Source organism: Cydia strobilella, chromosome 1, assembly GCF_947568885.1.
Source record: "Cydia strobilella chromosome 1, ilCydStro3.1, whole genome shotgun sequence".
Lineage (NCBI taxonomy): Eukaryota > Metazoa > Arthropoda > Insecta > Lepidoptera > Tortricidae > Cydia > Cydia strobilella.
The window spans coordinates 12,761,427-12,789,216 of NC_086041.1; the positions used below are offsets into that span (position 1 = coordinate 12,761,427).

Below are 27,790 nucleotides of genomic sequence, written 5' to 3' on the forward strand. Positions count from 1 at the left end.
ATTTTGTTTGACTGACCTTAGGACTTTTTTTGCAAAATCTTATTACTTGTACCAGACCTCCGATCAGTTTGTATCTTCCTGTTGGCGGATAGAGCCTCCTTGCAACGTTTTATGACCCTACAAGCACTAGTTTTTAGCATCTTAAGCGACTTTGCTGTCTTCGTCCCGGACCGATAAGAATTTGTGAGGTATTTGTGCACGATCAATCTCTTTTTCTCAAGTCCCATGGTCGAAAACTTTAAAATGAATAAATCCAGCAAAATAATATTTTCACCATGAATACTTTGAAGGTTGGTGATTAAACTGTAATTGTAAATTTTTTCCTGCCATGAAAAAAAAAACTACATCTAATTATGTGCCAATTCTATATGAACTAGGCTTTAGGTACTATTAAGAAATAACAGATCTATCGTATTAAAATAGGTACTTAAATCTTATAATTTATTATAATTAATAATTATTAATTTATCTAGACACACCCACAAAACAATAACCCGAACATATTGCAACATAATGAACACACTACATTGCCGTTAAATATCATAAATGTAATTTAAAATTTGTGCATATTGACAGGGCTCGGACAGATATTTGTAGCACTTCTTCTAGCCTCAGGTTCTTAAAGAATATCGGTATGTGTATACACAGGATAGACACCTGTTTTTTTAATGATCTTGAATATTTTAGGAGGCAGCCGATGAAGGCAATTTCAAACACCGGCTTGGTACGCGTGTCAATTGATGAAGGGACTGAAGGCGTCGTTCAAATTTTGCGGACTGAAGGCCATATTACTATGTTTGTAGTTAATATATGGCGATATAGAGGTGGATGAAATCAGTGCCGATTCAAAGTAACTGTCTTGTGCTACTTCGTCCCGTTGGTATTGTGGGGTCTCGTGGTGGTAATTTGGAACCAGACGGCCAGGCGGTTCTGCGTACTGACCTCCCACAATCACATGGTCATGGTTCTCGTACTCGTTCACTTTGGGCTTGCCTTTCAAAGGTTTATATTTTTTAACACTCTGCGAATCGTGATGTTTGCTATTTTGTGCAGTAGGTTGATATTCTTTTATTGGATGTTGTTTATATACATCTGCATAAGAATCGAATTTGAATTCTGTATACTTTTGCGGTTCCACGTGCTCATATTCTTCTATTTCGGGCTTAGCATAAACTGGATGATGTTTGGAATAGGCATTGCTAGTATCTATGTTAGCATCTTGGTTATAGCTTTGCAGTGATTGGAACTGCTGTTGGTCAAAGTCAGCGAAATTGTTGCTGGGCCTTTCAAATGTTGATAATCCCGTCGGAAAATTGTTCGTCAAAGGATTTCCATAAGAATCTACAGGGGGTTCTCCATAGCTTTGTTTCGGTGGTTGCACGTATTCTTGTGCTAATTCTTTAGGAGGTTCACCGAAGCCAACAGGTTCTTGTGGGTAGTAAGGCTGAGGCTGTGGTTTAGGCGGCCGCTGTGGCGGTCGACCGTAATAGGGTTTTGCCGATGGGTATCTTGGTTTTGCGTTTCGTTTACTACTATATTTGTTATACTTAGACCGTAATTGTTTCTTCTTATACTTTTTAACAGTCAATCGGTTAGGGGGAGATGGCGGCGGCCCATACATAGGTTTGAGGGAGCCACGTTTTGGTTTCTTGTGCCAGTATCTTAGCTTAGTTGCCCGTTGATTGGAATTACTCGTTTTGAAGGTATTTAGTGGATACCCAGTTATTAATATTGCTTCTCTTTTGGCCCGCCGACCGGTTCTTTTCTCAACTAGCTCTTGCTTTGTGCTCTCTGCTCCGATGCATGTTACTGCGACTGTTATCTGTAAAGGAGAAGAATGAGAATTAACTTGACAGTTCAAGAATTAAAATACATGTGAAAGAGACGTACAGTACGATTTCGATGCATTTTACCATAGAGTAACTTATACTAGAGCGGTACTGTCATAGTAAATTTTGTAACCCCAGTAAATTCACTGCCATCTGTCGACACACTTTAAAACTAAAAATGAAGATTTATAAAAATACGATAAAATGTATTTAAATATGGATATTTTTTTTTTATTTGTATTAATTATTTTTATGATTTTGACCCATGTTCTTTCACTGATATGCGTTGAAATTGTTAAATAACAAACGAAACCGTCAACGCCATCTATACGACAGTAGGCCAAAGCTAGTAGCGCCCTCTGAACGAAAATCAAATTTTCTTGATTTTCGAGGCACGTTTTTTCCTTACTGTATCCATCTATTACGGTTATATCTATCTTTGATTTTACGTTGCTTTTTTTTCGTAACTCATGGGGCGATATTGAAAGTTTGTTGAAGATATACTAATGATAACTGACTAATAATAATTAGTAAGACACGTGTTTTGTTTGCATTTTGCCACGACTCCTTAAGCCTGGAAGTTCGCTCAGCAACTCGGTTCATATGTAACTATTAGGTACAATAATTAATCATGTTTACACAAGTTTGTTCCTTTTTTACTGTGAGAAATTTGTTAGATGCTACGAACTATCTACCTATGCGGAAGATTTCATATTAATGGCACGAGATTCTCAATCTTACCAAACCTGAGGGATTAAAGAGCGTGTTTTCGTGATGAAGGATGATTTGTATCAGTGGATAATATTTTATTATCTTTTTCGAGTATTTACTAGCATGTTTAGGGAGGTACTTATTTTATATAGTTTTATTTACCAACCTTTTTGCTACTAGGACAAATATTGAAAAGGAAAGACGTGTATGTAACTTGTAAGCCTTTCGCCTTTGTACTTCAGTTCTGAGTTAGTATCATATTTTGCCGTTTTTATTTTCACTTAGTTGCAAAACTGTCCCAATAGTAGCATCATATTAGAATGTGGAGAAATTGATGTCGATCAAAGGAATATAAGGAATATGTACATATTTTACTACATGTTTAACACATAACAGTACTCCTTGAAATTCGCTATAATTCGCCTAACAAATGATATACTTGGCATTTACCGTTTTTTTTTGTAATTTAGGATCGGAAGCTGGAAAATTTGTAATTTTTAGGGTTTCGTTTCGTAGTCACCTAGAAACCCTTATAGTTTCGCCATGTCCGTCTGTCTGTCCGAGGCTTTGCTCCGTGATCGTTAGTGCTAGAAAGCTGCAATTTGGCATGGATACATAAATCATGCATTGCGACACGGTAAAATAAAAACTATAAAAAAAAATAAAAAAAATTGTGCTTTGTTCCAATATTGTGGGTTATCGTTAGGATATGTGTAGGATCGTCGGATAGGTCTTTCAAAACGAATACAGGTCTCCAATATCATTTTTTTTAAATAGTTAATATTTTCGGAAATAATCGCAAAGAAAGAAAAAAACATACGTGTCCCCCCATGCTGGGTCCAAAAAATATGAAAAAATCGTGAAAGAGAAACTTAATAAATACTTTGAATTAAAATTATGATCGGTCAAGTCGTTTTTGAGTTATGTCAAACAATCTTCTTTTCTTAGTAAAAAGATGTACAAAGCGCTGCAAAGGTATAGGTACCTTATGCTTGAATGATACTTACTAATCTTTGGCCTATTTTGACAGAATGGTAATTACGAAACCCTACACAAAAGATAGATATAACTCCGTAATAGATGGATACAGTCTAAGGAAAAAACGTGCCTCACAATCACAAAAATTTGATTCTCGATCAGATGGCGCCACTAGTTTTGGCCTACTCTCGTATAGAGGGCGTTGACGGTTTCGTTTGTTATTTATAATTTTAACGCATATCAGTGAAAGAACATGGGTCAAAATCATATAAAAAAAATAATGCAAATAAAAAAAAAAATTATCCATGTTTAAGTACATTTTATCGTATTTTTATAAATCTTCATTTTTAGTTTTAAAGTATGTCGATAGATGGCAGTGAATTTACAGTGGTTACAAAATTTACTATGACCATAGAGTAACTTATACTAGAGCGGTACTGTCATAGTAAATTTTGTGACCCCAGTAAATTCACTGCCATCTGTCGACACACTTTAAAACTAAAAATGCAGATTTATAAAAATACGATAAAATGTATTTAAATATGGATAAATGATTTTTTTTATTTGCATTAATTATTTTTATGATTTTGACCCATGTACTTTCACTGATATGCGTTAAAATTGTTAAATAACAAACGAAACCGTCAACGCCATCTATACGACAGTAGGCCAAAGCTAGTAGCGCCCTCTGAACGAGAATCAAATTTTCTTGATTTTCGAGGCACGTTTTTTCCTTAGACTGTATCCATCTATTACGGAGTTATATCTATCTTTGCTATGACAGTACCGCTCTATCTTATTATATCCTCTTTGCCTACACTAAGCATGGCCCGACATGCTCTTGGCCGATTATTATATTTTCCATTAATAGGCAACCTAACGTAACCTAACCTAACCTAACAAAATTAAGAAATTAAGCCTCTATAAAATTATCACGAAATTGTTTAAACGCATATATTTGAAGTTACCTTTTGGCTTATAGTTCGGAGCAAAAGTGTAATATAAATAGCCACAGAAAGAGGTTGTTAGTTCAATCTTACAGCTTAGTGGACTGTTACTCTGCAATAACTACAACACTATGTTCCTGATTCAAACAGTTAATATCTCATTTTATAGAAGCTGGATACTCTAATGTCGCCGGGTTATTTAAGTAGGTACATAGTTGCCATATAGGAAACTAAAACTATTGGAAATAATAATAATGGCATATTTTCCTGTGACTTTTGTTTTATTAGCATGAGTTTAAATAAATATTTTTTTATTTTGTTGTTAAGTTTGGTCTTTTGGTTCCCTCCCTTTTTAGATTTACTGACAATTTATTTAGGTATCGTATAGATAAAGCTTGTCGGGTTATTCGGGCCCGACCGGTATATGGAACTGTGTACCTACATCTTCTATAAAAACGAAGCACACAGTTACGCACACTCACACGCCCGTGATTTACTTTTTGTTTCGAGAACCTCGGCGGGAATGCGTCTTTGTCGTGTAATTAATTGATATTTACAGAAAGTAACCGTAAATACGTGTCTGCACTATGTGGTTTTTACAACAATGTATGTTGTGGCAGACGTTTTAATCACAGCAATTAGAATTTCCGAATCGGATGTATCTTTGGGCCATGATTTAAGAACACTTGAAGTTGGGTGTCATTATTGTTTTCGCTACCTATAATCTTTATTCCAAAAGTCCAAATTTTGATAGTTTTTATTCCTTCCTTGCAGTCAGTTAGAAACTAAAGATTACTGTGTGAAGATTAACAGTTTAACCCTTTGAACGCCAAGAACCCCTAAAGTGGTCGTTACCTACTCGTGCCCACAGCGCCAAGGACCACTATTATACCTATAGGTGTTATGGCGGACGCTGTCAAAGTAACTTTGACACTTTCAAGAAAAGTTTACGTTCGCTCGCTTGCGCCCGTTACCTTGGCGTGACAGTGACATTTTTGTTTATTATGTAAAGCGTTCAAAAGGTTAAGAAGAAACAAAGCTAACAGATAACCATAATAAATCAACTAAAACGAATTCCTTTCTCTAAATAACCTTGTGAGAGTAAAAGTTTGTGCAGTGGGTGCCAAAGAAAATTTGGTGTACTTTATCGTTGGTAGCATAGTGGCTAGCTACGAGTAGGTATTATACCTATAGGTAAGTAGGTAGGTGACCTATTTCATAATTTTCATAGTTATGTTACTTTCTGAGTCATGAGGCTCTCCATATTTACAATTATATGTATAAACATATATAGGTACCTACCTATGTATTTTTTTCAATCTTTTAATGCTTTGATCGCTAAATTCAAAATATAACTTTTGTCTCTGAAACTCACGATGTTAACACGATTAAATAAATATATTTTATCAACACAAACCGTAGTAAAAATCGTGACAAATACTCGTAGCTTTAAACATCTCAGGAATGTGTTAAGTAGCGCTTTGTTTTTAAACTTATCATGTTGATACAGCAGTAGCTGCGTGACAGCAACGGCCCAGTTTCACTTTTGGATGATTCGTCATTTTGCATTCGTTGCCATGTTGTTTTCAGTTTTTATATTTTTACGATTACGGAGATGGATCTCATGACACATTTGGTTTTTACTGCAGCGCGAAATAACTGATCACCGATCAGCCATGAAGTTTTAATATCTTCACAGCTCACTATTTAAGCAGATCAAATCATCATCTTTCACATTTATAAATGGAAGATTGTACCACAAGCCTTATTGAGCTTACTGTGGGTAGGACTAGGACTAGGTCGATCTGTGTAAAATTGTCCTATTATTTACCTATTTATTTTATTTATTGTTGTAGAAAAAAAAAACAAGTTGTCGATTTTAAATGAACGTTAGGTATAATACGTATAAACAGAATGTTATCTATCTTAAAATACGACGTTTATAACACAACCTACCCGTTAGTAACTTAAAGTTGACATGGATCCACAACGCCACACCTAACTATTTACCTATTTATGTCTTCAGCAGCAGCGGAGTTGAATCAGTCGCCGTGGTCGAAACCGGCCGAGAGTGAGTATATTTTTTTCCATCCAACATGACACGCATTACATGTGCACGTAGTATTCAAGTCTCGGATGTGTATGTCTTTACTTGTATGATAATCGTGATCCCCCGGGTCACTACACAAACAGGAGAAATTCGCCATTGCGACAGCTGCACCACACAAAGCTCTGCACGTAAAGATGGGCGTAACTCGCATACCTCCATATTTAAATTGCGCCCTTTTCTATATTACGCGGTAAAGTGAAACTGTTTAGAAGTTGATTAACTTTCTTAAACTCGTATCTGTGTTGCTTATTAATGAAATTCCAAAAACACGAGTTTATAAATTGTATAATAATATGCAGATGTCAATCACAATAAAAAAAGTAACGCATGTCCTCAGAGGTGGTTAAGGTTGTAAACCTTGAATTGCAGATGTCGCTAGTGATCTAGTACAGTCAAGTGCATAAATAATGTGCACACATCATACTAAAAATTTGTCCCATAGCATTAAGCATTTTTAAAGCTCTTATGTCAGTGAATTAAGAACTATGGGACATATTTTTGAGTAAGTTATATGCACCCATATTTTTACACCTGACTGTACCTACGTAGTGACGTAGTGTCAGAGTTGCAATTGATAAATTCACGGTGAACGACGGATAGTTAGCTGGCAAAATTGGTAATGCGTTGGACCGGCAATCCAAAGTCGAGTCCCACGTTAGCCAGAGTTGTTCTGTTGATCATCGGTGATTTTTTCATTGTGATTGGCATCTGCATACATAATCTATAAATTGTAATGTGGTACGTTCCACAATAAAAACCGGGCAAGTGCGAGTCGGACTCGTGTTCCAAGGGTTCCGTACATTACACAATTTAAACAATGTATTTTTTATGTGAAACGTGAGTGAAATGTCTTTAAAAAACCCGTAGGGGTCGGATCAAAGACTAAGTAATTAAGTCCGACTCACGCTTGACTGCAATTTCTAATAGGTTTTCCTGTAATCTATAGGTAAAGATCTATTTTGTGTATTTTTTTCAAAATTTGAGACCCAGTAGTTTCGGAGATAAAGGGGGGGGGAATAGTAATTTTTTGCCTATTTTCTTAAATAACTTCTAAATTGTTTATCCTAAAATTATAACAAAAATATTTTTGAGATTCTCACATTTGATATGTAACACGATATAGTTTGAAAGACTTTATTTTCCAATTTTCTCATTTACCCCCCAAAAATGGCCCCCGTGTTTAAAATTCATTTGTTTACGTTACATGTCCATCTTTGGGTCATAAAGTTACTTAAGTTTACCATATTTCAACTTAATTGGTCCAGTAGTTTCGGAGAAAATAGGCTGTGACAGACGGACAGACAGACAGACAGACGCACGAGTGATCCTATAAGGGTTCCGTTTTTTCCTTTTGAGGTACGGAACCCTAAAAACGAAAAAAAAAAAACAATATGTTTGTTAAAAACGTATTATGTATTGAACTAGTGATATACCTATTAACAAGGGTTTCTTGGATGGAGAGAGTGGTGGAGTGAATTTAAATATGGAGTATAAAATACCCTTATTATAAATAATTACAAGTTTAGTAATAATAGAAGAAACATTAAATAATATTCGATTATAAGATAAACTACCTACACAATTCATAAGATCGGCACGACATCTGCTTTTTGATATAATAGGAAATGAATTGAATGCTTCCTCTCAAGGCAAAGGTAGGAAATGGGTTCAAGCACCCGCAACGCAACCGCAGCCACGACGGTTAATTATTAAACCGTTGTATGCATTTTACTGTAACTACTTACTGCATGCCGCAGTGTCTAAGCAATTTTAGGTTTCTAGACAAATTTTTTGACCGAGCGAAAGCGAAGGTCTCGGTTTTAGCTTGGGTAAAAAATCTTTCGCATGTCCGGATGTTCTCGTCTGCAGTAGGTAGGTCGCATTTTTCAACGGATTCTCGTGAAATTTGTAATTATAGTGAAACGAAAATAAACCTAATAACGTATGAAAAACAATGGACCAATGGACATCGTTGTTTTTATAAATATTTATTTATTTTTTTACTTTAGGTAAGTGATGATCGTGATGCTGCTAGCTAGGTAATAGGGGATATCAACATGAACGAAACGAAAAAAAAACAATCTTCCAGCGATCACCTGTTTGGAAGTTAGTAGCTATGGCGAATAAAGTCAACTGAGGATTGTTCGTCTATTCTGTGGACCACTTCTGGTGCTTTCAAAGAAGCTATTACCGGTTAAGAATCATGCACTGATCTAGTGTAATAAATTCTATACACAAGTATTTAAATACTTTAACATTGAAATAAAACTATGAAAACGGATTATATCGCGTATATTGAATTTATAATACATCCCGACGTTTCGAACTCTTTACAGCGTTCGTGGTCAACGGGTGACACCAATATAGTTGCCACTTACCCCTCTAGGGAAGACCAACTACTTACCAACCAGGTAAACCAGACATATTGAGGGTGAAGTTTCGGTCTCTGAATATGCTAATAAAACATATGCTATTCTAAACATTATCTCGAAAATCATCTGTATATCTCATAGCTCATAGGTTAAAGTAAAAATACTGAGCATAAACTTAAGTACATGCTAACAAAACTCTCTTGTCTAACTCCTACTTAATTAATCTGCCGTGAATGGTATCTAAAGAAACTAACAGTTTTGTTTCCGAGTAAAAAGTGTTCCTGAGATATTCCAGGTTCGCGACAATGTCACAATTAATTTTCACATAATTATTATCTAGAGATTATCGATTCTTCCTCAGTCGCACACGAGTTGTGTAATTGCGTGGGAGATTAGAAATCTCCAATGTAAATCGATTTTATTATAATGAAATGGAAGGTCCTCAAGCCATGAAGTGTAGTGAACAAAGTTTTTTTTTTATCTAATGTTCGCCAAACTGTCAAACAGTTTGTTGGCGGTGCGCTCTAAAATAATCTTAAACTAAATAGGTACACTAAAATTAAGTAAACTACAGTAGTTAGGTATAGCATTACGAACATACTTATACGTAGGTATCTTAAATCTATCATGCGAGACGGTATCAACTGTCCATTTAGAACCGGTTTTTACCATACAAGAGATGTAATTCATAATTCTTTATTACAACCATGGTACAGTATGATGTAAATTATAATATACAATGTCTCACATGGACCCTGTAAGGGCACAGCATATCACTAGCTTACTCATAACATATTATTATTATATTTTTTATTGTATTGTATGTAGCAAATTATTAATTTATCTAAAAAATATCAGGTCATAAAACAATTTTGCTAATTACACATTTGATCATTAATAAATTTATTATAATAAATAAATTATTGTACAATATTCATATTATAAAATTGTTTTGTTATAAATTTAGGTAAGTATGTATGTCATAGTAATTTAAGTAAGTATGTCATTGTTTTAATAAATTTCTTAGGTGTCTGTAACATTATCATTAAAAAAGTCCTTTAAGTAATAGTAGTAGCATTTATTTATTAGAAAGTCTTTCAACATTTTATTAAAATGTTTCTCATTTGCTTGAGCTTTAATGTCTGCATTTTTAAGGTGGTTGGAGGACTATGGAGTTTGAGTTCAGAAGTTGACGCCAAAGCTAAATCATGTTTATACTTTGTTCCGAAGCGTCGGAGTTGGTCTACTAACTTTGTAAATAGGTCCGAATGTTTTCTTACGAATTTACAGGTTTCAAAAATATACATCGCAGTTAGGGTCAGAATTTCGTAGTTAATGAAATGTGGTCTACAGCTCGCTGGACTCCTAATATTCGCGAGGATGCGTATGCATTTGTATATACCTAAGCATACCTGCAGAAACAAAAAAAAAACCGGCCAAGTGCGAGTCGGACTTGCGCACGAAGGGTTCCGTACCATTACGCAAAAAAACGGCAAAAAATCACGTTTGTTATATGGGAGCCACGCTAAAATATTAATTTTATTCGGTTTTTAGGGTTCCGTACCTCAAAAGAAAAAAACTGAACCCTTATAGGATCACTCGTGCGTCTGTATGCGTAGGTATGTCGTAACAAGTAGTGAACCTTATAAAAGGTGTTACGCTGATGAAAGAGGATGGGAAGCTGTATCTAATTATGTGGCGAAAGTGCAAGAACAGTTATAGTTATAGGCAAATAGAATGCCTACCGATACCACCTATACTTCGTTTTTTTAGCATTAGAAAGAACTTCGCAGAAGTAAGCTTGTGCTTCCAAATCGGGCACTTTACTAGGTACACTAGATAATTCCATTATTATTAATAGTTAAAGAGCCTAATAAAAACTGCAGGCTTATTTCTGTGGAGTTCTTTCTAATGCCAGAAAAACGAAGTTTTTTATAGCAATTATTTAATAATATGTTTTGATTCAGCTATGAACTCGATTGCTTATGGTTTCTGGTTTCTGGAACACACAAGGATGCATGATTCAAGAAAATATTAATTTTTTCATTAATTACATTGCAATTGCAAGTGTGGCCCATACTTTAATTTTACTAAGTGCTATTTTATTCGAGAATCTGTAGTAAACAAGAAGAAATAATATCTGTTATTCAACTAAGAAGGTTACCGCCATCTCAAGAAGATGCTAAATACTTAAACTACTAATTTGAAAACGGTTAATATGGTAACGTAGAACGAAGATCAATTCCCAGGCGGGCAAAACTTAAACTTATATAGCTATAAGTTTTATAGTAGTTATTTATTTAATATGAGTATTTAATGGGAGTACCCATTGTTGGTACAAAATGTTAACTATCAAAGCAAAGCTGTGTGCACCAAGGCTAACTAATTACCATACATCGACTCACGGTTGATCAAGGACTAAATCAACCACGCACCACGCCAGCTAACAGCTCGTTAGTCGTTAGTGTTACGTTTTCGTTAAAACGGCGCAGTTTTCTCGGCGAAAGTGAGAACGTTCTCGCCGGTTATGGAAAAGTGAAGCATACGAGTAGGTTAGGGTTACGTGGTTACGAGCATGGTTGTTAGGTTAATTATAGACAACCACATGATTATGTTGACAATGATTTGACATGTGAAGTGATAGTGTAACCACTTATGGCATTAATACAGTTTATTTACTCATAGTAATATCGCTGTGATATTTTTACTTTCCAACATATTAGGTATTGCTAACATGTTGTCTTTTAGTGAAATCATAGGCTCATTATAGGAGTTAATAGTGTAGATTAGATACATTTCTTATATAATCAATCATTGATTTATAACAACAAATCCATAAATAAATAAATACTATAAGGACAATTTTACACACATATAGCTGTTTACAGATGAGTCTTGCGTTGTGTTATGGGTACTAGACGACGATAACTATAGCCATAACTCCTCAATGACAATTTTTTGTGATAAATGCCTTTACCAGCGGTCGCAGCATGGTCGCTTTTTTATCGCCTGTCACCATGTCTGTCACGTTCTAACAAGTATGTAAGTGCGAATGTGACAGGCATAGTGACAGGCGATGAAAATGCAACCATGCTGCCACCCCAGGATTCGCACCCGTCCCGGGTTCGAATCCTGCTGCTTCGTAAGCAGGATCGATCACTACCGGCTAGGCTATGAGGTCTTGCACGTATAATTGTGGTAAAACATGACACGTTCCGTTACCAGGTTTATATATAGGTACATATAAATGAACACAATATGAGATATGATATGAGAAAATAGCTTTCGAAATTCAACCAAAAATGGTTCTGAAAGTAACTAAAATTTGAGTCTTAACTCGCAAAAAATACACCATAAGACCCTATAACTGTAGGTACTAATTAGCCAAATTTTGTACCTAAGGTACCTATATTAGGACACTAACATTGTATTAATCTTCTGCAAAACTTTAGTTGAGAACCAATAACAAACTGTCAGTTCACACTTGACTGTGACGATATCGCTATAATATTAACAGTTTAAAGTAAGTAGTGCCATTTAATATCATGCCTGTGTACTTTCGTTTTGTAGTGTTATGCGCAAATTGTTATAGCTTGTGAGTGTCGCTAAGATCACGATGTAAGCATGCGATAAATTAAATTTTAAGGAATACTTGCGAAGGTTTAGCGCTGGTGGCCTAGCGGGTTCAAACCCCGGTTCGTACGTTTGTACCAATGAGTTTTTCGGCACTTATGTACGAAATATCATTTGGTATTTACCAGTCGCTTTTCGGTGAAGGAAACATCGTGAGGAAACCGGATTAATCCCAACAAGGCCTGGTTTCCCCTCTGGGTTGGAAGGTTAGATGGCAGTCGCTTTCGTAACCAGTGCCTACGCCAATTCTTGGGATTAGTTGCCAAGCGGACCCCAAGAACCGGAACTAAATACCTATGCAGTTTTAAGTCTTTCTTTCTTTCTTTCTACTTCCTAATTATATTAAAAAATTAAAGCTATTCTGTTCTTCTCAAATAATTCATATATAATCTATGATATACAAAGGTAAAGGTTCAGAACATCGCCCTCAGAATTATATTTTACGTAACTTATAATATCAAAATGACAATATAATAAGCCTACCAAAGCTGCATGGTTTGACAGCGCTTTCTTTCCATGGGTAAGTATGTACATATTACGAACTAAAATTATGGGTCAAAAGTAAAAAATGCCTTTCTCGCATAGCAGAGATCCATTAATATGCTCATAAACTTTAACTGGCGTTAGTTAACTGTACCCACGCTAAAGGTCAACATGCATCTACTGCAGAAATATTGTACAAAATAAACTATGCCATACATGTTTGATGCCCATAAATTAATAACTAGCGCTTTAACTCGCAGTGTTGAAAACCAATTAACAGCATCAATTTGCTATGGTAGATCGTTAATTAAGTCTAAAGATTAAACACAAAATATGAAGATCTTCGTAGAGTCGTGCAAGAACACAGCTACATCTCTCTTGATACCGCAAGCGGCAAGTTAAGAACGCTTATCTAGAGCCTTAATACAATACAATACAATACAATACAATACAATACAATACAATACAATACAATACAATACAATACAAATCCTCTTTATTGCACAACCTTAATTTTTGGCTTTGATGTATCGAAGTAAACCACTAGGTAAAGTTTAGGCATCATCAAATCCTGAATGACTATTTCCACAAGACTTTTAATTAATGATAATTGGATTAAAAGAAACGACAACGACTCCAAAATATTTCAGATCTTACTTGTTAAAACGCTCTCTACAAACATGGACAGGGCGCTATGCCGGCTATTTAACTAGTTATGATACAATAACTCCATTTCCAAGTGCAAAACATAAGCTCTGTAACAACTACGTATCGGCAAGTGGTGCCTTTCCTTGCATATGTAAGTAATTTAATCCTAACTCTGACCCAGCCACTGGACCGCACGAGACTGGCTTTCCATCAGGAGGCCGACCTAATTATCCGTAAACAAATCTGCTTTAATATATGTATAATACCTACACTTTAGCCTATCATCAAAAAACATACTTAAAAAAAACCTGACAAGTGCGAATCGGACTCACCCACCGACGGTTCCGTACTTTTTAGTATTTGTTGTTATAGCGGCAACAGGAATACATAATCTGTGAAAATGTCAGCTGTCTAGCTATCACGGTTCATGAGATACAGCCTGGTGACAGACAGACGGAGAGACGGACAGTGGAGTCTTAGTAATAAGGTCCCGTTTTTACCCTTTGGGTCCGTACCCATAAAAATCATATCTATAGTGAAAAGAGTATTTAGTATAATATATAGGATCGTGCTGTAGTGTGTCATTATATGTAGTGTAAGCAATAAATCCACGAGAAGGACTGACAAACATTTTGATATTTGACATGTCGGCTTGTATTCTGTCTTGATATCTAACACAAAAGCAACAATATGATCAGCCACGTCCACGTCACTTTCTTGAGTCAAATTGTGCCTCAGATTATATGGTGCTTACGCGTTGATATATGATAGCTTTGACATTAATTTGCTTGCGCTGTTGTGTTTAGGCCGCGGAGTGGACGCACGCGACCGGCGAGGTGGCCACTCAAGGACGTTGATAAATTTGGTCCAGCTCAATTAGTGGGGAAGTCAGAGCTGAAATATATGGAGCAGTATGAAGTTATGAACTTATATCTCAGCCGACGCCGCTTGGCATAATTGTTCCTTGGAACATACCAAAGATAGATATAACTCCGTAACAGATGGATACAGTCTAAGGAAAAAACGTGCCTCGAAAATCACGAAAATTTGATTCTCGATCAGACGGCGCCACTAGCTTTGGCCTACTCTCGTATAGAGGGCGTTGACGGTTTCGTTTGTTATTTATAATTTTACCGCATATCAGTGAAAGAACATGGGTCAAAATCATATAAAAATAATTATTGCAAATAAAAAAAAAATATTTATCCATATTTAAATACATTTTAACGTATTTTTATAAATCTTCAGTTTTAGTTTTAAAGTATGTCGATAGATGGCAGTGAATTTACAGTGGTTACAAAATGTACTATGACAGTACCGCTCTATCTTATTATATCCTCTTTGAACATACTAAGCTGATCTAAAGCAAGAGGAAAATCGGCTGACAAATGACATAAAGTTATTGAATACCGCTAAAGGCTGTCTGGAAGCTGGAAGAGATTGCTTTTTAGCGTTAAGACCGCCTTTTTTTTCTTCAAAAAATTGGTTTTTGAAGATTCTTATTCGTTTTGAATATATATCTAACGATACCCCACACTATTGGGTGAAAGCAAAAAAAAAACATATTAAACTCAAAAAAAAATATATTTTTTTGTACTTTTTATTTTACCGTTCTGTCGCCATGCATGATTTATACACCGTGTTATTATTGAATTCCGTTAACTTCGGGGTAAGTACGTTTATGAAAACTAAATGGCACAGTTAAATAAAATAAATTGTTTTGTATATTTATTTATATTTTAAGTAGTTGCATATAGCGTTGTTGTTACATGGGCATTACATTTAACTCAACCAAACCATTGAAAGCTGTGACATATCAATGTCGTTTCGAACACCGATCGATAAGGGTTTCTAACTAGGTGACTACGAAACCCTAACACACACAAACACGCATCTCTACTATAGTAATTATTACCGTTAGAAATCGAATGACTAGAAAGGAATGTCAAATGGCTAAAGGGTTAAAATTCAATTTTATTTCTAAAAACTGTTATTACTTTAGTCTTTTTTTACTATTTAGAAAATACCGTAGATAATTGTATGGAACGGTAAAAGTGGTCTCAAACAAGTTTAGGTAGTCGTTGACGAAATTTGTTTGTCTTAAGCTGTTGCATAGCAAATAGCAGTTAGCTTGCTTGTTCTCCGACGACTTTTGAAACAAGGGTATAGTTTTAGGTGCAAATACAATGCTATGCAGTCAAAAGTATTTTTACGTAATTAAATCATGTCGTGGCCACAGGGCCTACCGCGAACCACGTCCCTGTCACACTTACCTACGTACGAATTTACAAGTGCAACAGAGGCAATTAATCATTTCATAGGCAATAATTTCATGAAATGATTGGTAGGCCACATCATGGAAGTCAAACCTGACCTAACCATGTCATGACGTGATGAATTCTAAACTGGCATTTTATGAAATTACCAAATTCTATGATCTAGCGACGACATACATTATTATATAATGCAATGATAATCTAGTAAAGATGGCATGTTTTTTTTTTTGGGTGCATTGCTTAGAAAATGTTGTTACTGACAGTATGCTGCATAGTGAGAATGTTGTTACTGACAGTATGCTGCATAGTGAGAATGTTTCTGAAGTTAACGAAATTGTTTTAGATGCTTCCTATAAACTTATTTTTTTATATTATTTTAATGTTTTTTGTGCTTAATTCACAATTTGAAATAAATAAGTCTGTGTAATTAAATCTATATCTAAATAGAACTACTACTAAGTGTAAAAAAAGTATGTAGGTACTTTTCTTTTTGTGAGTTAGTTTTGAATAATATTAAAGAATTTGCAAATATGTAAGCCACAGGTGCAAATATGGTAGAACAAGAGCCGATTTTTTTTATGACGTTACATTTGAATAAAACGTGAAATCTTTGAATAAATACGAAAGCTTAATTTTTCCTCATTAATAAGTACCTATATAATTTTCCAGATTGGTTCAAGATTACAAAAAAATAGGTATGTGATTTTAAAAATGCACTCAGATTGTAGAGGATAGGGAAATCATCTATCCAATGCGCTCAGATTGTATAGAATAGGGATTTCATCTATCCACCAAGTTTATCAGAATCTGACAAAAATAAATTCAGCATCAAATATAAATACTGACCGATAAACATCCAACTTTTCTATCAGGTTATATTATTATTATTATGTATTATGGCCAAATAAAAATCTGTTAAGGAGGGCGCCGCACAAAATACCTGCAATAGCATACTTTTAATTGAGAAGTAGGTACTATTTTGATATATTGATTTTGATATAATAAAAAACTCACCGTTAAAAATATAAAACAGAGGACGTCTGACAACTGCATCTTTCACACACGTAAAACAAATCAACTGCTACTAAAACTTTTATTTATAAGTTAGACTATCGCATCGTAATAAGATAGATATATCTAAGTGAGTGGTGTGGCCCGATCGAAAGCCAGGTAGGTAATGCGAATCGCGAGAGATGACTGCGGGCCGGTGGGCTGTGACGGGACAGCTATAGAGTTGCTGATACCACTTGTTTACTAATAAATTAACCTGTAAACAACGGCGTAACAGGCTCGCCCAAATAAACAATCGGTCGCCGATAACTTCAATCTCATTCCAGGTTAGTTAGTCATTCGTAAACTAATTCTACCACTTCGTAGTCTTGAATTATTAATATTTGCTAGACGCTGTCTATTGTTTCAGTTGACGTTTGTTTTCATTTCCGATGATAGCAGCTACATTTTTGCAGTTTAGGATACCTGACCAGCGGGTCTGTATTCAAACTTGTTCGGAGGAGGGGTCAGACGTCGCTGCATTTTAATACAACCACCGTCTGCTATTAGCAGTATGCTACAGTACGCTATGACTTTTGCTGGTTTAATTGTCTCTTTGTATAGCAATTTCGAACTAATTACTGTATACTTAGTAGGCACAAATTGTAAATAAGTGTTTTATTAATCGACATACCTATAGCCTAATCAAAAAAGGAATGTAAAGGCGCTTGTTTATGTTTATCAGTATCTATGTTTGTTTTGACATTGTGTCAAAACAGAAGAGCCAGATTTCAACAAATTGACGACATAGTTTGCATTATTTGATGCATCTTTCTTTATTTTGAGTGTTAGTTCCGAATTACTTTTGAGGAAACAGTTATGCCATAGTAGTACATTTTTCTGGTCATATAATAGAAGTACAAGGAGTCCACTAAATAATGAAAATGCTATCAAAATGTACATATCAGCTACAGCAAAATGTGATCCACGAGTGTGGAGTTGCTGTCTCCTAAACGCCAAAAATCTCCACAACCACGAGGTGTGCAATCTCAGGAATTATTTCCTTAATACCAAGTGTGGGATAAATCGTGATGTGGTAGCAGTAGACAGGAACCTCACGCCACTCTCCTTCGCAAACAAGAACTGGCGCAAACCTGTGGTACGCAGTACCACGAACCGCAAGGTGGTATGGAAGAGTATGGAGCTACACGGGCTGCTCTACAGGGTTACGATTCGGAGACCTCTTTGGAGAAACCGAGAGTTGCTTGTGCAATTGCGGACGAATAACTACCCGAAATATATCCTGAAGGACGGCACGGTCGACATTTGTCGAGCATGCCGCCGTCCCAGGGAGTCAGACATAATATTAGGTATCTCCGGTTTTTCTTATCTTGTAAACGACGAGTATTTGCACGGACATAATCTCATAGCTAGGATCATTCACCAGCAACTTGCACTCCTATACGAACTTGTGGATCATGAAACGCCGTACTACAAATATCACCTGCGTTACACGACGCGGATAGTCCGACCACAGATCATATATATTCCTCTCTTTGCAACCCTAATCACTGGCAACTTGGGCCCTGCCTCGCTGCAGGCGACAGGCGATTAGGTTTTTTTTATAATGTGTTTTTATATTTAACTTTTATTATTCATATATTGTGAAAACTCTAACCTAGAGAAGAATGATAAATAAATAGAATAATAATAAATCATGATAAAAATATCAAAAGACATTCGCGGCTGATACATATATTATGATTGATTAATTTAAAGAAAACAAGACGAGAGAGGACTGATTTACGATACGAAAGCAGCGTACTTATACTCTATAGGTATAATATTTTAATAGATTAGTACGCCGTGGTCATTTTGATATTTTATATGCATAATGCAACCTAAAGTACATATGTAACTATTTCCGAAAATACCATGCTTTTGCTTTTTAGCGACTAATTTGGAGTTTGTAGTGTATACAGATGTAGTGCAAAATTATTTTCCATCGTATTTTCACGGAAAAATACGAACATGTCTTGCTATTTCTGTCAGTTTCGGTACAAAAAGTACGTATTTGTCATGCTACTTCAGAGGTTGACTGAAGTAGCATGACAAATACGCACGTGTCCGAGAAAATACGATGGAAAACATATTATGCAATACATCTGTTCGTACGATTATGTTACACGATATTCGTAATGGAAGTTCTTAATATAATTAAAAATGTCTCGCATGCGAGTACAATACAACATTGTTTAGATATATATATTCTGTCTTTTTTTAATCAGGTTAGTCATGAAAACATTGCTGCAGACAAATAAGCGCCAAAGGAACTGTAACAATAAACAATGTTCAAGTATCATTATTGTTTTATCGCCTTATACACGGTCCTATAATACACTGTTTTTTTATTTGCCGCCATTTTCTAGTCTCTACTTTTATTAAACAGAGCCTATTATATATAATTATTATGGTAAGTAGTCTTTTTATGATTACGCATTTCAATGGCCGTGGAAATGCCACCATAAACATCAAATCCCTATGAAAATATGACGTGTATGGTATTTTCACACGATTTAGACAGACTATCGCAATGAATTACGTTTTTCTTTGCCACTGGTAAGGTTTGTACCTCGGTTAAAATTCGACACTTACAGTTTATGTATTTCAGTAGTCTTACCTATGTGTGTTATACGAAATCCTCGGCGAGCACAACCGACTTGCACTTGCAGCCTTGTTTCTTCATGTTTGTTTTACTGACGGTGGAACTAAGTTTTGTTAAGCTGGCCATACACACTAGGATATGCCTGCGCAGTTTTGCCGACTGCACGTAGCGTATGTATGTGGCATTCGAATGTGCAGTTTTCTAACCAGCTTTACCTGTGCAGGTAAAACTGCGCAGGCGTACCCTAGTGTACGTGTATGGCCAGCTTTTCGCCAGGAAAACGTTTGGCAAACAACCAAGGACAAAACTCGAACATACTTATTTAATATTTTTATTTTATTCTTTTATATGTACTAAAAAAAAACAAGAAGAAGAAAACATCGTCGGGAAACCTGCATACATCCGCGATAAAATTCAAAGGTGTATGTGAAGTCCCCAACCTGCATTGGGCTCACTTGGGGACTATAGCCTAATCCCTCTCGTGCATGAGAGGAGGCCTGTGCCCAGCAGTGGGACGTATATAGGCTGAAATATTTATTTTTATTTATATGTACTAAACTTTAATACCGTAAAATGTGCCTTCGTTGCTCTATAATTCGAAATTAAATTTTAATTTTAAGATTACCTATTACCTATAATTGTGGTAGATATGTTATTATAATATAATATGCCGATTTAAAGTACACCTTCACTTCTATCATATTGTAACACTTAAATGAGGTTGTAATATAGTTTTCATAAATAATTTTTAAGAAAAAAAACCGACTTCAATGGGGGATGCCGTTGAAAGGTTACTTATTGTTGATGGTGCACTCCAGACAATGATATGAAAAAGACAGCATCTTTTGCCTAACTAAAAGGAGGTAAAACCACTCACGTTTCTAGTAGCATTTCGTTTCTGTAAGGGTCATAGTTCTAACCTAACCTAACCTAATGTTCTGATAGCATTTCGTTTCTGTAAGGGTCACAGTTCTAACCTAACCTAACCCACTTTTCTGATAGCAGTTCGGTTCTGTGAGGATCGCAGTTCAAAAAAAAGTCCAGGTCCAAGTTTGGGTCTGGGTCCATAACGAAGAGAATAAATCGCCAAACGTGAACTATGTGTCGTTGAAGAGTTCCATTCTGATCATCATCAGCAGTTCCACTTCATCAAAAGTCACTTTTTTAAATGTCAATGCTGGATTTGTTGATGAAAATACAAAAATCACTATATGTATGACTTTCACATTTGAGGAGTTCCCTCGGTTCCTCGTGGGTCTCATCATCAGAACACGAGCTTGACAAAAATGTTTCTTGAAAACCTAACTTGCTTAACAAACATAACGAAGAGGACAAATCGCCAAACGTGAACTATGCGTCATTGAATAGTTCCGTTCTGATCATCATCAGCAGTTCCACTTCATCAAATGTCACTTTTTAAATGTAAGTGCTTGATTTGTTGATGAAATTACTAAAATCACTATATGTATGCCTTTAATATTTGAGAAGTTCCCTCGATTCCTCATGGATCCCATCATCAGAACTGCTTTTTGACAAAAACGGGACCAATCTGTATTTATATACTTATAATCAAAAAAACTACTACTGTTAGTAGCGAATCAAGCCAATATACAGTGCATGTACACCTGTATAGGTAGAATCTTGGTGAAACAAACTCAAAATATTGTACCCAACACCTACATATGTAACCCAATATTCATATGCAAATAAATCATTAATTCATTCAAATCAGTCATTCATTCATTCAAAAGAATTTTCAAAATCGGTCCAGAAATGACGGAGTTATGGAGTAACAAACATTAAAAAAAAAAAACTAAAAAAAAACATACAACCGAATTGAGAACCTCCTCCTTTGAAATCTTGAAGTCGGTTAATAAAAACTGTTGGTCAACAGGGAGCAATGTAGGCACATTGTACGGTAACATTTTAGGAGGTTTTATCTCCCGGTTATATGTATATGAGCAGACTTCGTTCGCACCTACACGCTCTCTTATCGTCACTTATTGTTAGTTTATATTTACTAACAACCCCTTAATGTCACACACACACAAATAACTGCGACTATAATGTTAAAACGGTTATTTTGCCTGTTCGACAAATATTTATTACCCGAATTTCACTTGCCAACGATTTTTTCGTCGATGATTTACTTTGACAACCAATGTTTGGTAAATTTTATTACGGTAACGTTTGCAATACATTTCGTTCGCCAAGTCAATTAATTGGCCAATTACATGTAGGTATATAAATAACCGAATTTAAACTGTTGTGAGGCATACTGACATAAAATAATATCACGGTTTAGACTCACTTGATTTAGTCACTCGCGCGACATGTTTCGGAGAGCCTAGGTCTCCTTTCTCAAGCACTAATAGTGCGAGCAGCGGCAATAATAATAATAACCCCGCGGGGGCAGCTTGTGGCGAGCTGACGGTGAGTGGCGACACCGCGGACCCCTATTCCAGAGGGCCCTGTCCTCTGGCCCTCGCCTCTGTGCTTGCCTTGACTGGCCGGCCAACGACTGCTGAACGGATTACCGGGATCTGGCTACCGCAGACTCACCTCTCGATAACCTCACAGCCGCTCTGAAGTGTTGCCCTATTGTCGCACTGTCGCTAGGCGAGTCACCAGGTCACCACCTGTTCCCACACAACACCTGCAACACCTGTTCTGTGTTGTGTTAAGAACAAAAGTGTAGTGAAAAAACAAGGATCAAAGTCAAATGGCGTTCTAAAAGTTTTAATCATGTGTTGAAAGATGGCAGTCAATTTGCTGTGGCTACAAAAATTACTTTGACAATCCGCCTCTATACTATCTATTCTCTTTGCTAATACGGATAAGTAAAAACTATGTACAAATGTACTTACAGTAGCCATCAGATATATTGAAGCGGCCGAGGTGCTCACAAATATCTGAACACGCACTCTAACGCCTAACAATAGAGGCGTGTTCAGATATTTGTGAGCGCCTTGGCCGCTCCGATATATCTGATGGCGACTGTACATGCTTCATTCAACATTCAAACTTTGTTATACAATATGTTAGTAGCAACTTCCGCCACCTTTCTTGAATGAGACGTACTATCGACGTGAACTAATGGAAGAACTATACTGTAGTACCCGCTTATTTCTCTAGATGGCGTTGAGATCACTCACTGCTAAATTGCTCCGTAATAGACGGATCAAGCTTACTCTGCTTAGCAATTCTAACGACAAAGTGTGACCATGTCATCATTAATGTCAAAATTCTATGAACATATGACGTTTATAATTATTTACACCTCCTCACTTTGTCCTGTTCAAGTTCGTGCAGTTAGCTTAGGGTGGTATTCCATTGAAATACCACTCTCTCTAATTTAGTGACAATGCATACTATACTTATATTATATATATATATATATTAGTTATCACGGTTCATTAGATACGGCCTGGTGACATGCAGACGGAGAAACGGACAGAGGAGTCTTAGTAATATGGTAGGAGTCTTAGTAATAGTAATATGGTCTCGTTTTTACCCTTTGGATAAGGAACCCAAAAATCGGCCCGTTTCGACCTTACGATGTCACCACATATCGAACAAATTAGGCACTACTTAGCTAGAGGTCACCTGTGCTAAAGTGACATCTTTGTTAGTTATTATTAATCTTAACTTCACCATCTTGTTTAACATGGATGATCACTCACACCGGACAGGCGTTGAGCAAAATTTTCTCAATTTTTATTGAATTTTTCAATAATATTATTGAATAATTAGCTCCATAAACCCACTCAGACAAACGAATCTATACAACCTAAACCTCAGTTTATGGTGCAAAAATCTACGTATTTTAAGAAAAAAACTGTAAATAAAATTATATAAAATTCGGAATAAGGAGAACCACTTAAATCTAAATACATGTATGGCTCCGCGGTTAAGAACACTTTAGAAAATTAAAAAAAAAAAAAAAAACATATTTTTAGGTCTAGTTAAATAAAAGCTTGTAAAAATGAAACGAAAATACGCTTAGCCCGCGCTTGATCAATCTATAATACGATTTTTTTAATTTTTTGAAAATAGAAAATTATTAAATAAATAAAAAAACAATACGAAATTTAAGTGAAAAAAAACAAAAAGTTATGCAGCATACAATTACTGGGGATCGAACCGGACCACCCGTTGCAGACGAAAAAAGCGACTGTTTGCAAAACACGCTATGCTAGTTCTTATCTCTCTCTTCTTCCTACCCTTATGCTATTTCTTATCTATATCTTATGCTAGTTCTTATCTAAGCTGACGAACTACGGCTACTCATTCTTGAGTAAAAACTAAACATCTAAATACCGCCAAAACCAGCAATACAACATTTCTGCAGTTTTCGCCGTTTAATCTGTAAACATATCTCAAAAAGAAAATACTATTATGATATCGATACGACTATTTGTTTGGGCGCGAGCTATCACGACTCCGCCATTTTGAAAAATTTCCAAAAACCGGGTCGATAAAAAATTCTATTTAATCATAGAATTTGGTCACAAAATTTCACGAGAATCGGTTGAGAATTGCGACCTGTAGAGGAGAACATCCGGACATACAAAAGCAAAATGCCCGAGTCAAACCGTAGACCTTCGCTACGCTTCGGTCAATGACCCCCCGTTATTTCACAAATAAAACCTACATTGAAATACCGAATTTTACCGAATCTTTAAAAGCATCTATCTTGTAAAAATAATGTCATTATTTATGTGAGCTATTTTGTAGACTAAAAAACAAGAAACAAGTGATTGCATATATATAGGTAGTGAGGAAAAAAATTATGGGCCCTGGAGGGAAAGTGCCTTAAAACCTTAAGTTAGCTCATTCTACTTAAAGGAAACATTCTTTACAGTACATATGGTGCTACTTTCTCGCACTAGTGCGTAAAAGAGCACTTTTCGTGCATATGTCGAAAGTTTAAAGGGCCATATGTACTGTAAAACGTTGTACGACACACGTGCGAATAGGTAATTCGCAACTCGTGTCGATTTAAAACACTCCCTGCGGTCGTAATTTAATTTATCGCCACTTGTTTCGAATTTCCTATTTTCCGCACTTGTATCGTAAATAACTATTTATTTTTATTCTTTTTATTTTTTTTTATTTGCGATTTTATAGATATTTTGTACTGCAGACTAGTGTAAGGTCTAATGTTTCTTGGATAGATCTTATTATTAACATTAACTGTATCGACTTGTAGCCAGTGTTTATTTTTGGAATTTTTAGTCGGTTCGATTCCCGGACGAACAAGCGAATAAAAAAAAAATTTAATGCAGTTTTGTTTCTTTTTAAAAATAAAAGAATGTTTTCTTTAAGTAGTAGAATGAGCTAACTTAAGGTTTTAAGGCATTTTCCCTCCAGGGCCCTTATTTTTTTTTCCACACTATTATAATTATGCAATCACTTGTTTCTTGTATACATTATTTTTACAAGATAGATGCTTTTAAAGATTCGGTATTTCAATGTAGGTTTTATTTGTGTTATAACGGGGGGTCGTAATAGTTATTTGTTTTACAAAGGGCAAACGGCCTGATTCGAGCAATGCTTATAAGAAGTCACAGCGGTATGATACTGTGACACAAATGTCAGTGTAAAAGTGAAGTTGTGACAGATCGTTATCTTACCGCAGTGATTTTCGAAGCATTGTTCGAATACGGCCGTCATACGGTCGGCATCTGAAAAAAGTAAGTAGCTAGACAAAAATACAAAACAAAGTCTTGTGTGGCATGAAAAATTTATTTAATTTTCTTTTAATTACATTAAAATGTAGGTATACTATGCTAAAATAAATACAGAAACTGTTTGGATATTTTCTTATTATGTTCATTTAAATAATTATGAATAATTAATGTTACATAGATAGTTAAGCGTATAACTAAATATTTATTTACAATTTAATCAATAAATTAGAGCATATTTTATGTTATTATGATTTAAAGTGTTATTATGGTTACTATGTTTGAACACAATTACTCGTATTGCTTACTTTCACATTTACAAATTTAATTTTTTGTTTTAGTTCAGGGCAATGGGTTTCAGATAAACTCAAGTACTTAGGTACCTATACTTAAGTATAGTAAAGGGAACAATACTTTAATTTAAAATTAAAATGACGGCAACCTTACTGTATAATGATGTTTAAATTTAGTATTATCTGTAAAAAATCGTTTTTACGCATTTTTAAACATTGTCCAGCAGGAAAGTTTTTGGTTTGTGCATCCAGATACGTAAAATTAAGAAACATGTATTATTCCTGTCTATATCTCAAATACTAAATTAATAATTGGTGCATTTCTTTTTTTGATGCTCTTTCATTATACTCTTCTCGTTTACTTGTAGGACCTCTGACCTCTGATAAAGATCAAGTACGATATTTTTATTCTTACAAATACAGATGTTCTTTTAAGTGATATATGTTTATATACTTATACGCGAATGTAGGTACTCATTACTGTAAGCAACATTTATTATGAAAGCAACACTGAAAGCGCAAAAACTCAGGTGTTCCATACCTACTAAAGTTCCATTTGGCAACTGTATGCAGATCAAGATTTTTATTTGTGTTTTCAGAGTTGCTGCTATTGTAAAAGTTTATCATAAAAATGAGTACAATCGCTTATAGGTCCATATATCTTGTATTACCTAAAAAGTAAGGTTGGTTACTCACCTATTATTTAGGGTGACCTTTCATTTCACAAACAACAATTGACGAATATTCATTTTACAAAAAAACGTTTTACAAAATTATTATTCCTAAATACGTCTATTCATAAAACGTTTAGTAACTCGTTTGATTTGGAGCTTTCTTCAAAACAACATAATGAGTACAGTCAAGGGCATACATATATATACATTCCCAAACACACCTTACTTACACCTTAGACAATAAAGTCGTGTTCACATATTTTTGACCCATTTGTCTGGATCGATATTTTTGCCTTCGACTGTACCTACAAACAAAAATTCAGTAATGACATTAAGTAAAACAATTCCGCAGATTTATTCTTATGGAAAATGTTGGTAGTAACGTACAGAGTTGATATGCAACATACATAGTTATTTAGTAAAAAAATGTTGTTTCGTTGAACTTAACATTTCTAAAAGATATTTAAATATTTGAATTGTTTACACATTAAAACCCTTTCCTATTTGTGTTTTTGAAAAATGACAATTTATGAAGTAGTAGTAGTATCATACTGGGTTGGATCTTAAAATAAGTCGCCTTGTTTGAGGATAACTGACGCTGTGGGAGGCTTTTTTGGGTTGTTTTTAAATGATTTAAAGCAATTTTAGCCGCCGGAGATAAGTTTTAATTTTTTTGATTTTATTGAATATTTTGAAACAAAACGCACGGCGACCTTATTTTTTGATTTCATTGAATATTTTGTGGCTACTTTTGTACACCATACATACCAAAAATCGAATCAGAGCACCCCACTATCCTGAGCCGAGCATATTTTCTGTTTTAAAGTTCAAATTTGTCACGGAACGGAATTTGTCAACCACGACCCAACGTGGTCTTTGTGGTCCATACCCACCCAGAGTGTATATTCGTATAAAAGCGCGAAGGCGCGGAGGAAGGGCAGCCCCCGCCCGCCGTAAGAAAATGCAGGCACCGAGTGCGAGAGCGTTAGTGCCGCACTTTCTTACGCTAGGGCGGCGGGGCTGCGCTTCCCGCAGCGCTGGAGCCACCACGGAGTCCAACTCATACTCCCCCCTCTGCATTACAATCTTTGGCAATGTTATAACCTTAAACTATAACCACGAATAATTCAGAAACCAAGCATCTCCGCGGGGGGAAAGTTGGAGGGGTGGTTCCCTCCCCTACCCCCATTACCCCCATATCCCTCCCGGTCTCTATTAAGACGACTTATTTTAAGATTTTTACCGTGATACTTATAAATTCGGAAATAACTTTGTAAAATAGTTACCTTCTGTTTAGCTTTTTCCTTAAAATTACCAACGTTTATTGTGAATTAACACACTTAATTGTCATCATTATGTCGAATAATCGCTCGACACGTTTCGATCCCTTTTGAGGATCCTCAACCGGAGCACCAAAAAAAGTGTTAAGGGTGTTTGTAAGTTTTTTTTTTAATTCGAAACTGATTATTTTGTGAGTTTGATAAATCAGCC

The 27,790-nt window shown here is 35.5% G+C and overlaps 1 protein-coding gene and 1 long non-coding RNA gene across 2 annotated transcripts in view; both read right to left on the reverse strand.

Annotated features, from left to right (window-relative positions):
• The window catches only part of LOC134746679 (uncharacterized), a 368,384-nt gene that overhangs the window by 292,933 nt on the left and 47,661 nt on the right, over positions 1 to 27,790 (reverse strand). The gene's annotated exons all lie outside the window — the stretch shown is intronic.
• LOC134746309 (uncharacterized) lies at positions 651 to 17,162 on the reverse strand. The gene is made up of 2 exons (XM_063680701.1): positions 17,002 to 17,162; positions 651 to 1,822 (listed from the first exon to the last, which is right to left on the reverse strand). Exons 1-2 carry the CDS (start codon positions 17,038 to 17,040, stop codon positions 734 to 736), a joined length of 1,128 nt encoding a protein of 375 aa, XP_063536771.1. The 5' UTR covers positions 17,041 to 17,162; the 3' UTR covers positions 651 to 733.